The sequence below is a fragment of the Pan paniscus genome, chromosome 2, assembly GCF_029289425.2.
Source record: "Pan paniscus chromosome 2, NHGRI_mPanPan1-v2.0_pri, whole genome shotgun sequence".
Classification (NCBI taxonomy): domain Eukaryota; kingdom Metazoa; phylum Chordata; class Mammalia; order Primates; family Hominidae; genus Pan; species Pan paniscus.
The window spans coordinates 149,072,331-149,086,630 of NC_085926.1; the positions used below are offsets into that span (position 1 = coordinate 149,072,331).

Genomic DNA, 14,300 nt, shown 5'->3' on the forward strand with positions numbered 1-14,300 from the left:
GTTTTGTTGTTGTTTAAGGAAAAAAGTCAGTTTCTAAAACCAAGACTGCAGAAAGTCAAATAAGGCAAAAGTCAAGCAAGCAAGGAAAATGTGCATGGATGGCTTTCTGTTGAGATCCAGGTGTGCTGAATTTATGTTGTTGATGCTGATCACAGCCCAGCCAGAAGTGTATTGTGCTTCAGAAGCTAACACATTTCCTACTGGACACCCAAAGGAAGCGTTGCTAGTCTTTTACAACTAGTATTTTCTTATTTTTTGAAATAATGTGTTAGTAGTTAGTAAAAGTTTGGTTTCTAGTAACATAGTTGGGAAAACAAAATTGTGTGTCCAGTTATTTAGACTTGCTGTCACTGAGAAGGGCCTGTCACACATTGTTTAGATTGGAGTGGGCCTCTTGATTTGTTTTTGAGTATTATGCGACTTTTTTTTTTTTTTTTAACTGTTTTGTGTGTGTTCTTTTTAGACAACGAGCCCTGTTTTAGTGTTATGTCATCTTATTTAGTTTTTCCCTGGCCTGTGGGATGCACGTTATTCTTTTTCTTACTTTCTCTTTTTTAAAAATCTTTTACTTTTTTGACAAGGCAACCAATGCTAGAGAGGATGAGAAATTGTTGAGGCTGATACCCAACTCATTGGTGGAAGAAAGGAATTGGAATCCTAAATAGTTCCAATTAACAGTACAATCCAAATGGTACTCTTAACTAGTACGTTCTATTTCTTGTACTGTTTATTTAAAAAATGATTTTATTTCAGTCAACAATATAGCTGAAGTAACAAGTTTCAGATGTAATTTTGGAAAAAAGAGGAAGACACCTTTGTAATTGCCATGAACAATTTTCACGAACAATTTCCAAATATGAATATTGGTACATTTATGTGATGGAATAATCTATTAATTTTTAAAAGCTTGCTTGACAATTTTAACATAGTAAACAGTATTTTAATTAGAAAATTCAAATCCTCAAGTTGAGCACGCTGGCCTTGGTAGGATACCATAGACTTTAGGCCAGTTCAGACCTGATTTTCAATCTTCATTTTGCTCCCAAGTATTTGAGTGGCTTCAGATCTCCCTTAGTGTCAGTCTGTTTGTCTGTACAATGGCCTTACTAATAGAATCCACTTCGTGTAGTAGTACATGATAAGCACTTAGTAAATGCCAGTTGTTATGTTCTTGACTGGACAGCTTTTGGTTGTCAAGTGAGTAGAACAAAGCACCATCTTCTAGAAATTTGTAATTCCTTCTTATCTGTATGTTACTTTGATCTTCATAAAAGGCAAGCAGTAAAGTTTTTTGTACAGTGATGAATTTTGGAAATTACGCATAATATTTTAATTATAGCTTGAATATCCCTTACGTGAAATATTTGAGAGTAGAAGTGTTTAGGAGTTTAGACTTTTTTCAGATTTTGGAATATTTGCATTATATACTTACCAGTTGAGCACCCCAATTTGAAAATCTGAAATGTGAAATACTCCAGTGAGCATTTCCTTTGCGCATCAGGTTGGTCTTCAAAACATTTTGGATTTTGGAGCATTTCAGATTTTGTATTTTCAGATAGGGATGCTCAGTCTGTATTTTAAATATGAGAGACATGTACTTGTTAAGGACTTTTGGAGAGATTTTACTTTGAAATTATGGATCAGCCCCTGTATGACTTTCTGTTATGCAATTATGTATTTCTCACAACTCCTCTATTTTTTTCATTTGTATTACTTAAACGTTGGCTGAGGATTAGAAGAATCATTTTTTGTTAAAGTGCAAATAAATGACAAACCTAAGTAAAAAATTAGTTGATTTAAATACTCAGAGAGGATTGTCTTATCTATCTTGTTTCCTCGCAGAATTACATCTCTTCTGTTTTTAACTACTGCTTTACAAAAAGGAAGTTGCTTTTGCTTCCATGGTATATGTTTGGTTTATCTGATGTCACAAGACCTAAAGACTATCAACATTGATTTTAAGGATGTGAAGTTAGGAAAACTTGTCCCTTTCTCAGTCAGAAATCAGCCACCTCAAATATCTTTTGGAAATGTATATATGCAAAATATTTTTTTAAATTTTTTTATTTTAATTTTTCTTGTAAGAGACAGGGTCTTGCTCTGTTGCCCAGGCTGGAGTGCGGTGGTGCGATCACAGCTGATTGCAGCCTTGAACTCCTGGGCTCATGTGATCCCCAGCCGAGTAGCTGGGACTGCAGGCACACGCCACACACCCGGCTAATTAAAGATAAGGTCTCACTATATTCCTCAGGCTGGTCTTGAACTCCTGGGCTCAAGTGATCCTCCTGAGTTGCTGGGATTACAGGTGACCATGTCTGGGCCACCATGCCAGGCTTGGAAATGTTTATATGTATAAAGATTATAAAAAATGAATACCATTTATGCTTATGTAATAGACCTTGTGAATTTATGGTTAACAGTGTTAGGCCTATTATCTTATATTGGTGACTGTGACCAGGTACAGCAAGGTTATGTTCTATTAGCAGTTAAGACCAACTTTTTTACTTCTGTGACTTGCAGTTCATCCAGCTCCTCACAGTATGCCTCAGCTTGCAAACTATATGACTTGCTAATATAACTACACTACATATTATTCCATATTATTTATTGGTGCTGTAATATGAATAATATCTTCTCCAAATTTGACCATTTTGTTTGACCTTGACTAAGTGATTGATTTCATTTATAAACATGTCCTTTTAGTCTAAGATTAAAGAGCTGTTAAGAGCTTTATTCAGTATCTTACGTCCTTTTATTTTTAATTTTAAAAAACGTTTCAACTCTTTTTAGTTAGCTGTTGCTGATAGTAATAAGTCATTGATTTTTTTCCCCCACTCCTTTTTATGGTGTTATATAACCTAGGTAATATATTAAGAAATTTCTTATTTTAAACTGGCAAAAGATCTCACCATGTACCTCCTAATTTCTAAAGGAAGCCTGCCTCTCAGATGTAGTTGTCAGTTATTTTACCTTCTTTATTTGTTGAGGGATAGAAGACCTGTGGTTAGCTTCTACAACTATTAGGTTATTGAATTGCTGAATACATTGAATTACTGAATTACGGAATTAGGCCTAATCTTTCAGATTTGTGCCTGCTCTTCCCTGAGAAAGAAGAATGTGGCAAATCCCCCGATGTTGAAAACCTTTCTTCACATTTGAGATACCTTTATTATAGATGAAGATAACATCATTAATTATGATTATTTGCTACATAATTAATACTTTTACTATTTTGCCACTGTAGATATGCCCCAAGTTCATGAGACCAGATAAACAATGCTGTTATTTGAAGGACCTTATTGATTTTTGAATTTTGTGTCCATTCATTTTCTCTTGTTTGCTGTCATTGTAGAAGTTTCTTCTTGTGATAGTTATATATATAATACAGGAGTACATTCTTGATATTAAGTTTCGTTCAGCCCACAGTGTGGACACCTGTCCCACTCCGCTGCCCAGACAGGAGGTATTTTGGCATAAGAGCCCTCTCTGTGGAGGCTGATAGCTTGAGTTGGACTCAGATTTGACCTAGTAGCTTTGAGACATTTGACAGTTATTTAACCTTTAGACTTTAGTTTGCTCAACTGTAAAATGATAGGATTGTCATTAAAACATGAGAACAGGGCATACTGTATAACAAACATATATACCAGCAGTAATCACTGTTAATTTTGGTCCATATTTGGTTCACTTTCAAGAGTTATGTTGTGGCAAGAGGTCCATTACTTGCCTAGGGAAAAAATACGTTTCAAATATCTTTTGGAAATATAAGTATGGAAACTTTCATAAACATATATGAACACTTAACTATAAAGGTTGGAGGACATAAATGAAATTGCTCTATGCATAATATTCTACAGGATTTTTTTTCTTTTACTGCTTAATATTGTTCATCATTTTTTCCTTGTTTATTTTTTTCTGGTCATGGTGCTCCACTCTTTTATTACTTCTAATAAAGTTTTCCAGTTAATTATCTGGGTTGGTGGGGGGTGGGGGTGGGGCATAATCCTTTTATGCAAACTGTAGTGACACATTGCCATATCCTTTCAGATATTTATTCCTGTCTCTTCTCATTGGTTAACACTTTCAAAATGATGCTAAGTGATAGTGTTGAGGCCAGCAGCCTGAACTTATTAAATGAGGAATGGGAATGCTTCTAGTGTGTCACACTTAGTCAACTGCGGAATTGAGTCAGTTACTTATCATATTAATTAAGTGCATCTGTAAACTTTCTCCCCATCTACCTTGTTTATTCCTTTGGTTTAATGTCACACAGTGTATTACTTTTACTCTTTGATTTAAAAACAGTCGAACCTACTCTACACCAGGCACCGTGGAAGGTGCTGAAAATAAAACCGTGAAAATGACAGTAAGTCTAGCATGTGTTAGAGGCAGAATAAATGGGATTGTGCTCTAGGTGATATCATATGAGCATCTGGAAACAGAATAAAGTCTTTGGTAATTCACTCCTGTGGTTTTATTTTCTGTGTATCAATTAGATTAGAAGTCCAGCTTGTCCCTAGAGAGGCAGAAGTCAGGGCTGGAACAGAGGGTGGCAATGGCTGGCCGGAGTGGTGCTGGGCAGCAGGGATCCTGGGCCTTGTGAGCCACTCAGGAGACTTACATGTAACGGTGATCCTCCTTTTATAAGTAATCTTGATTTACCCGTGATGTGAGCAGCAGCATGGTATAGCAGAATGTATGGGGGCTTTGGAATTAGGACAGCCTAGTGCTGTTTTCTAGTTCTGTGCCCATGACCATCTTAACTTCTTTGAACCTCAGTTTTCTTATCTTTGAAATGGGAATAGCAATACCTGCTTTCAAGTTTATTAAGATTAGAGATGATGTGTGTAAAATTTCCAGTACTTGCTCAATAATTTTTGTTTTTGAGACAGGGTCTCACTGTCGCCTACAATCATATCTCACTGTAGACTTGAACTTCTAGGCTCAAGCTCTCTTCCCATCTCAGCCTCCTGAGTAGCTGGGACTACAGATGTACACTACCATGCCTTTTTTTTTTTATTATTTATTTTAAATGGGGTGTCACTACATTGCCCAGGCTGATCTTGAACTCCTGGCCTCAAGCCATTGTTCCTGCTCGGCTTCCCAAAGTGTTGGGATTACAGGCATGAGCCACTGCACCTGGCCAATAAATATTTTTTAATTACTGCTACTACCTGTAGTTGGAAATTTAAAACTGTTAATAATATTATTGCCATGATTACCTGTTTTAATTTATGCCAGGGCTGGGCCTATAGTTTGTTATTTTTTCTTTGACTTTAACTTTATATGCCAGGGTTCAATTATTCTCTCCCCTCAAGCCTACCTCTTGTTCTTATGTATCTCATTCACCTGTTATTTAAAGCTAGGGAGGCACGCTTACATTGTTCAACTTCTTACTATTCGTTAGAAAGTGCCACAAGAATGGCTTGAACCTGGAAGGTGGAGGTTGCAGTGAGCTGAGGTTGTGCCACTACACTCCAGCCTGGGCAACAGAATGAGACTTTGTGTCAAAAAAAAAAAAAAAAAGAAAGTGCCAATATGAAAAGCTGCCTGTTTCTGCCCCATGAAGACCTGAACCCTCCTTTGTAGTGTTTGGAATGAAGTACTTCCTTTTGGTTATTCTCAGTGGTGCACCTCCAGGGTGGTACCTGAGCCTTCCTAATGTATATTTAAAGCCAATAGCTGGAAATCTAATAGCCCCAAAGCTGTGTTGTGAAATGTGCATGTTACATAGGAGTAAATATTCCAGCTCAAGGGAGCAGAATACTCTGAGGCTGTGTAAGCATTGAGGAGGGTGGAGTCAGGAGAAGCCAGAGGTGCTGGGGGCTCACACAAAAGGCCATTGTGTATTGTGTACGCTGGAGGGAAGGACAGAGTTACCTACCCAGGTTCTTTTGACACACAGGTTTTGCTTTACCTGTTTGGTTCATTTCCACGAGTTATGTTGTGGGAAGAGCTCCATTACTTAGCTGAGTGACCTTGGACAAGTTATTTGCCATCTCTGTGCCTTGCAGTTTCCTTATTTGTAAACTGGGGATAATATAACCAGCTTATAGGTTGTAAAGATTGAGAGAAAGAATTCCTGAAACACATTTATTGCAATGTCTGACTGTAAATTGGGTAGGCACTCAGTACATGTTAATTATCTTTATTACTACTACCTGTAAATTTGGTAATCTATCATCATTATTGATTTTCAGTGTGATTAAACCCATAACTTAATCTGCAAGTTATTTTATATTAAATTTTCATTAGAAGCAACTGAAAAGATTTACATGTAACATTAAGACTTTCAATTTTTTATTTTTATTGTGTCTGCTATCAGTCTTATGACTTTAGTCCATGACTAGAATAAGCAATAAATACTGTAGAAAACCTATTCTAAAAATGAGTTTTTGGCTGGGCGTGGTGGCTCATACTGGTAATGCCAGCACTTTGGGAGGCTGAGGTGAGCGGACCACCTGAGGTCAGGAGATCTAGACCAGTCTGGCCAACATGGTGAAACCCCATCTCTACTAAAAGTACAAAAATTAGCCAGGCGAGTTGGCACCCACCTGTAACCCCAACTACTTTGGAGGCTGAGGCAGGAGAATCGCTTGAACCCAAGAGGCAGAGCTTGCAGTGAGCCGAGATTGTACAACTGTACTCTAGCCTGGGTGACAGAGCCAGACTGAAAAAAAAAGGGCGGGGGGTTAATCATAAGAGAAACATATACTTTATTTGGTCAGGGCTGGTCTAGACCTTTGGCATCTGAAATGTTTTACAGGACATTGCACCTAATGAGTACCTGATGGAGTGAATTTTGTTTTTCTTATGTCCAAAGAATTGCCTGAAATTTTCACTGCCTCTCACAGCTCCAAATGCAGACTATAACAATAGAGCTGAGAGGATGGGGTACTGTAATTACCCCACGAAGGGGAAGGAGCAGTAGGGGTACTGCTCCTGGAAGAAGGAAAGCATGGTGAGAGACACTGTCTGAGGGCTGAGAACGACCCCTCTTGGATAGGACTTGGGATTTACTGCTGGTCATGCACCATTGACCTTCCTTTTCCTGTGTTCCATTGGAAGCCTCTGCCATCTGCCCTTATCTGTATGTCTTTAATCAGACATTGAAATCTGGCCCATTAGCCTGCAGAAAAAATGGAAATAAAAACAAACCAAAAATTTTCATAGTTCCATTGCTGAAGACATTCTCTCTGAGAAGTTAGTATAAGTCATTGTAAAACTTCTTTGATAATATCATTTCTTTTAAAGTAGGCGCAGAAGCTGTCTATTCCTTTATTCCCACCACTCTAAATATCCTAAGGAAAGGATGGCATCACTTGGCAGGTTTTATGATATTTAAGAAATAGTGGGCATTGCATTCTTGGTATCTAGCTAGTATTGGAAAATATTTATTGGTTAAATATAAGATTTTGAAATGCATAACTTTTTATAGGCATAATTGATAAAAGGACAAGAAAATTTTTGTGCTGAAATTTTCTATTTTTTAAAAGCTCAGTCTTTTCAGCAGCATTTTCCTCAAGGTTTTAATTTCTGGGTTTCTTAATTCACTTAATTTCTAAAAATCAGAAATTGGGACTACAACCGCAGCAGGTAGTCCACAGGAATTTCTTCAGGTTGAGATCTCAGATGTCAGTAAGTTGGGACAGATGTATGCTCCCCTCCCAGGAGATACCGAAGGGGTGGAAGGCTAGACTTACTTATTCCTCCACTCTAGAAATGTCGTGTTACTTTATGATTACTTGCCTTTTAGACGTTTCTCTCTAGAAGGTGAGCATTTTGAGGATAGGGACAAGATCTTTAAAATTTTTGTTTCCCCGTGCCTACCGTATTATGGGCACTTAAAAAGAAAGCACATTAATGGGTACTTTTGGAAGTGAATTGACTTCCTCTTGGAACCTGTTTTCTATTTCTAGCACATTCTGCCTCCCAAACCCCAGTGGTGACATCTGGATGTGTTCAAAAGAACTCTTTTCTTTATGTGTGCTTTTCTATGCATCTCTAGGTGAAGACGTGTCAGTTACTTAAATTGGGTGAGTCAAATCATTGAGAGACAAGTGTACCTTTCCATATTCATTGGATTTTTATGAATCTATTTTAGGAAATTATCAAGGACCCAACTCTTCTGCACAGACTTGGAATTCCAGTGGACATTTTGTAAATTTAATTTTCTTCAGTGCACAGTATACACATAGATACAATGTTTGCTTTATTTCACTACATTGTTTAACATGTAAGCAACTACCCTATTCTTCTTCCAAAGAATCGACCAGTTTCTCTAGTAAATTGTTTTCTTTGCAAGTCATTTTTATGATTAGTAAAAAAATTCTTTCCTAAATGATTTTAAATTCTTAAGTGATTTTACTTTTAAAAGATTAAAAAAAAAAACACTTCTATTTTCTCGATGGTTAAGTTTGCTGGCAATCTTTTTTTAAAGCCATTTGGAGATTTGTCAAAATCCTAGGCTTATTTCGTATTTGGAATCAGCATCTAAGGATATTATGTTATAGATATTTTTTAAATATGTATTTTATCTCTTTGGTATTAAAAATAATATATGTTTGCTTAAAATTTGGAATATATGCAAAAGTTTAAGTAAAATGAAAGTCACTGGTGGGTATTTTATCTCAAGCATGTTTAGAAATGTAAAAGTGAAATCTATTTTTTTAAAAATAAAAATTGGTAGTTGTAATTTCAGCTCATCATTAGTGCTTTTATATAAATGTAGAAATCATTGCCATGTCTTTCCTTCCATTTTTTTTTTTTTTAAGACACAGGGTCTGGCTATGTTGCCCAGGCTAGCCTCGAACTCCTGGGCTCAAGTAATCCTCCTGAGCTCAAGTAATCCTCCTGCCTTAGCTTCCCCAGTAGCTGGGACTACAGGTGCATGCCACTGTACTTAGCTCATTGTCTTTTTTTTTTTTTTTTTAAGATGGAGTCTTACTCTGCTGCCCAGGCTGGAGTGCAGAGGCATCATCTTGGCTCACTGCAGCCTCGGCTTCCTGGGTTCAAGTGATTCTCCTGCCTCAGCTTCCTGAGTAGCTGGGACTACAGGCATGCGCCACCATACCTGGCTAATTTTTGTATTTTTAGTAGAGATGGGGTTTCACTATGTTGGTCAGGCTGGTCTTGAACTCCTAACCTCAGGTGATCTGCCTCCTTTGCCTCCTGAAGTGTGGGATTATAGGCGTGAACCACCATGCCCAGCCTGTCATTTGTAATAACCATTTCTGGCAGTCTTAAAGGAATAATTTTGCTTATTTTATGTAGCATTGTGACCTTGCAATAATAACTCAGTGGAATAAAGACATGAAAATGTAAAAAGAACATTTTAATTTAGCTAAATTATTTTTTTTAATGAGGTAAGTTAAAGTTGCTTGAGATGACAAGACACCTAAAGGAGTGAAGATTATATGAATTAGGAGAGAAAAAATGTCTCTGCTTATTTTCTTTGCATCTCCAGGAGCATTATTTAGAGATTAGAGCAAGCTGATTGAAAATTATTGTGAATGCTCTAGATGTTATAACAGTGCTTCCTTATTTTACTTTTTAAAATTCGTTCAGACTGCTGTTGGATGTGTGCCATAAGATAAACCCAGTATTTGCCCTAAATTAGAATGAGGTTTTTTTTGTCATTCATAGGATTTCTGTAAGTGGGCCTGCTGAGTGGCTTTATTCATGATGTTCCCACCTAAAATCCTTGTTTACTAGTGAGAGAATGCAGACAGTAAAATTATAAATAAGTGAAGAAAACATTTTCAGATAGCAGCATTCACTGCTAAGCAAATGAAATAGCATGACGTTTGCAAGGGTGGCCAGGGAGCCTCTGGTCAGCCTGAATCCTCCAGATTTTAGGGCAGATAAGGGGCTGCTCTGTGAAACTCGGGGGTAAGGAACGCACTGGAGGGAAGGGGCTGCCAACACTGAGGCCCGAGGTGGAGGTGGGCTTAGCATGTCTGAGGGGCTCAAACTGCAGTGTAGGTAGAATGTGGCTGGGGAGAGAGAAGGACTCTCAGCTTTCTGGCCTGAATGGTGATGCCATTTTCTAAGAGAAAGTACACAGGACAAGAAATGTATTTGAGGGGTAAGATGAGCTTAGTTTGGGATCAGGTGATTGTGGTCAGCAGGTGGAGGTGCCCAGGGAGCGGATGGGTTTTAGTAGCTTAGGGGTGAGTTTGGGGCTGGAGACATGGGTTTAGCTTGCCTCTCATTACAGTTGGGATAACTACTTCCAGGTTTCTGTAAGGGTAAAATGAGATCATATGTATAAATAGGGCAGAACACAGTGCCTAGCACATAGTTGTGTAGGTGGATGTTATACCCCAAGGCTTCAGGAGAGCATATGATTTCCACTATGTTTAGATAGGTCTTTTCTGTCCTTTACATTTTTTTTCTATTTATCAAAAATCTGATATTTTTCCTCCAAGGCCCAATTTACATTTTTTCCCCCAAAACAAACAGTGTTTTTCTTTTGCATGATAAAAGCAGAAAATAAAAATCTCCTGTAGTCCTCTCTCTGGATAAAACCCTAGTTAACAGTGTGACTATATGAAGGTTCAAGACCACGCCTCTCATAAAACCTTCCCTGGATTGTCCCTGTGGATGTGCAGTGTATAGAGCCTCTTATTCTGCTCTGTGTTTGCTGTTTCCTTCTTATCTCTTGAGTGTAAGCTTCTTAAGCAAGAAAATGTGCCTTCCTATCCCTAGCAGCACCGAACGCTCATGCACATTATGGGTGCCCAGATCAGATTTGTCTTTCTCCTGCCTTTTCAGAATCGTGTGTGCTGTGTGTACACCGTGCTTGGTTTGTTGATCTTCAGAGTGTCGTGTGTGATGAGTTTGTGTTTGTTTTCTCCGAGATGATGTGGGCACACTAGCTGTTGTTTTGGTTTATAAAAGGGATGTGGTAATGTGATTTGTTTTGACTTCTCGTTTGTTGTAGTTCATTCAGTAGATCTGAAGAAATCTGTTTTCCCACGTAGGTGTTGAGACATTACTGATCACATATAGTTCTTCTATATGTCTCCCTAATTTCACATAGATATTAAATCTCACATAAAATCTTTAGTGGGAAAAGAAATTTTTAAATTTTAAAATCACCTGTTTCTTGTAGCACATTTTAGTGTAATCTTGAAGATGCAGGAGAAAAAAAAATCTGTGTAAATGTGGATATGATGCATATTACTGCTTAGATTAATAAAAACTGAAAGCAGTATTTTTAGGGTAACTCTTTTTGTTATCTTTAATATTCTAAACCTATAAGCGTGTGGTCCTTCACTGGATTGACTTTTATATTTTTATGTTCATATAGGTTAGAGTGAATCTGGGCAGAAAGTCCTCCCAGTTTACTTTCTGTTTTAAATGTTATGTTGAAACATTTCTTTCAATTGAGTTATTTCTCTTGTTTTAAATTAGGAAAACAGAGCTCCCTTTGAGGTATCTGCCTCAGGTAACTCATTTCTTTGGTTTGAGTAACCATGTGTTTAAATGACAAAATTTAGGGTATGATGAATAAAAATCTTGGAATAAACTGATTTTCATGATCTGAATTGTTTGCTAGCATCTACAGCTGATCAGGGATACTTATTCTGGGATTCTTGGATGGCTTTTCAGACTGCACAGACATTCCAAAATGTGCTAAGTTCATGCATGTATGTATGTATGTTCTTCCATGGAGTGTGCTCATAGCCATATCGTAATCTTAATTGAGTTTATGGATTCTAAAGTATTAACTTCCCTCATAGCCTGTAGTGCTAATGCTGCGATTATCTAGTTTTTCTGGCATAATGTTTATCCACATGGGGACATATTAAAAGCTTGTAGTTGATGTCCTATTGGTTGGCGTGGATCCTCTAAAAGGAAAGGACAGATCACACAGAAGTACCATCTCCCTGCTCACCACTCGCTGCACCCCTATCCACGACTCATGTCATTTGGGTCCCCAACATCCTCTCATCCTCAGTCGCTGGTGCCTATTTCTAGGCCATAACAACTGTGGCTGACAGTTCTGGTCACCATGCTGAGCCCTACCTAGACCCGGCTGCTGTCCTTGGTTGACTGTGTCTGCCCTTAATTGTTGGTTCGTTTTGGTGCTGGGCTGTCATTTTTCGTGTTTGTTATTTCCATTGGGACGGGTGTTTTACCAGCGTTCCAGCCTCCCCTCTGGTTTGTTCCTTCTAATTTTGTGTTGGAGTGGGTCACTGGATAACCTGGCTTGTCAGAATTATTTATTGTATGAGGCATTGAGTGAGTGGGGGGCCTGAGGGTGCCAACAGTAGAGTGATGTACTTTGACTTTGTGACAGCTGTTCTTGACAGTCAGTGGTGGTTTTTTTCCCCTTACTATTTGGTTTTGAAATTTGAGTTGTAGAGGGTAGCTGGGACTAGGTTATGTCCCTGTGTAAGTGAAGGCATCCACAGGGAAGCTCTAATTCTTTTGGAATTGTCACAGATTCAGCATGAGTGATTTCTTTCCTTGTATAGGTTTATTTTTTGTATTTCAATTAAAAATGTTTTGGAAGCGCTTTCTAAAGCTACTATAATAAAACATGGAAAAAAGCTTTAAAGTGTTAGATATTCCCTTGCTTGCTTCCTGCCTCTTGCTGGGTGAATGTTTCATTTGATGTGGCTGGTACCCCTCTCTGTTGGTCATTAGGTTGCGCCCAACGATGAAGCTGTGGTGACGCTGTTATGTGAATGGGCCGTGAGCTGCAAACGGTCTGGCAAGCACAGGGCCATGGCTGTGGCAAAACTCCTGGAGAAGAGGCAAGCAGAAATTGAGGCAGAGGTAGGTTCCATTTTCTTTCTGCTTGTTGAATGCCGTAATGTAAAAATACTGTTTGGGGGAAGATCATTTTCTCTTACCCTCATTATGTTATTCTTTTGCTCTTGAGGAAAAAAGGGAGGATGTAAAAATTCACATAAGGAAGATTCTTATAGTAGCATCTCTCTAAATTGATGCAGCCATTTATATTCTGGACTAATTTAAAAATGGTATCTTTTCAAATAAAACTTTAGGCTGGGCACAATGGCTCACACCTGTTATAATCCTAGTTTTTGGGAGGAGAAGGCAGGAAAATCTCTTGAGCCCAGGAGTTTGAGGCTGCAGTGAGCTTATGATGGTGCCACTGTACTCTAGCCTGGTTGATAGAGTGAGACTCTGTCTCTAAAAAAGTAAATAAATAAAAGATAAAATAATACAATTTTAGCATCTGATTTCGAACAAAGAAATTTCTTTGCTATATTGAAATATGCGTACACACAACATACACACACATGTGCAATATACATGTGCACATGTGTATAAGATATACCAACTTTTATGAAATTTACAACTACATATTTTAGTGGATTTGGATATACTTTCTTGAGGCAGTTATGATTATGATATTATAAATACCAATTTGTATTGCTTTTGAGATTATATTCTGGCCCCAGAGAGAGCAATTAAAGCCTTGGAAGTAAATTATAAGGGAAAAAGCAAAACTAAGTTCGTCAACATTAGCTTTTGTTGAGGGAAATTTTCTAAGCAGGCCTTCCTTTCTGCCTGTGACTGTTAGCAGGGATGGCTATGGGGAATGTGTGTATATCATCTGACCAGGTCCTTGTCATCTCTCACCTGGCAACTTTGAGGCATCTTACCTCATCTCTCTGCTTCCTCTACACAGCAACTGCCGATCTTTTCGAAATGTAAATAGATCACATTGTCTCCTTACTGATACTCTCTGTGGCTCCTGACTGTAGCCTTTGCAGCATCTCCTGAGCTACCTTTTCCACCTCATCTTGTGCCCTTCTCCCCAGGGTCACAGCTCCATTCACCTTGGTACTTCTACTCCTTCAATACACAAAACACACTGTCACCTTGAGGCCTCTGCTCTTGTTGTTCCTTCTAGGTTGCAGACTGTTCCCCAGTCTTTGCGTGGCCAGCCTCTTCCTGGCATTCCCATCTCAAGAAGTGTACCTTCCTTTCCAGCATTCCTAGCTCAACATGTGGCACCTGGGGAAGGTCTTCCATCACCACGTGATCAAAGTTAACAGCGTTCTACCCCTCAAGCACTCTTTCTCACGTCACTGTTTTTACTTTCCTTGTTGCAGTGCACATTTATCTAGTTAATCTGCTTATTGTTTAATACCTACCTTCCCCCTCTAGAAGGTGAGCTGGACAGCAGAAAGCTCACTCATCTTGTTCAGTGTTGTGTCCTTGGCACAGAATAGTGCTCACTGCATAGTAGATGCTCAGAAGGTATTTGTTGCATGACTGGATGAGCCTTAGCTGGCTCTCTGTGTTGCTGATATTAC

The 14,300-nt window shown here is 38.4% G+C and overlaps 1 protein-coding gene across 8 annotated transcripts in view; it reads left to right on the forward strand.

Moving 5' to 3' along the window:
* The window catches only part of MED12L (mediator complex subunit 12L), a 349,139-nt gene that overhangs the window by 86,816 nt on the left and 248,023 nt on the right, over window positions 1-14,300 (forward strand). For all 8 annotated transcript variants that reach the window (XM_055110602.2, XM_055110603.2, XM_057301943.2 and 5 more), the window contains one exon: window positions 12,658-12,789. In XM_055110602.2, the coding sequence (XP_054966577.1) occupies window positions 12,658-12,789 (132 nt within the window). The remainder of the gene's footprint in view (window positions 1-12,657; window positions 12,790-14,300) is intronic.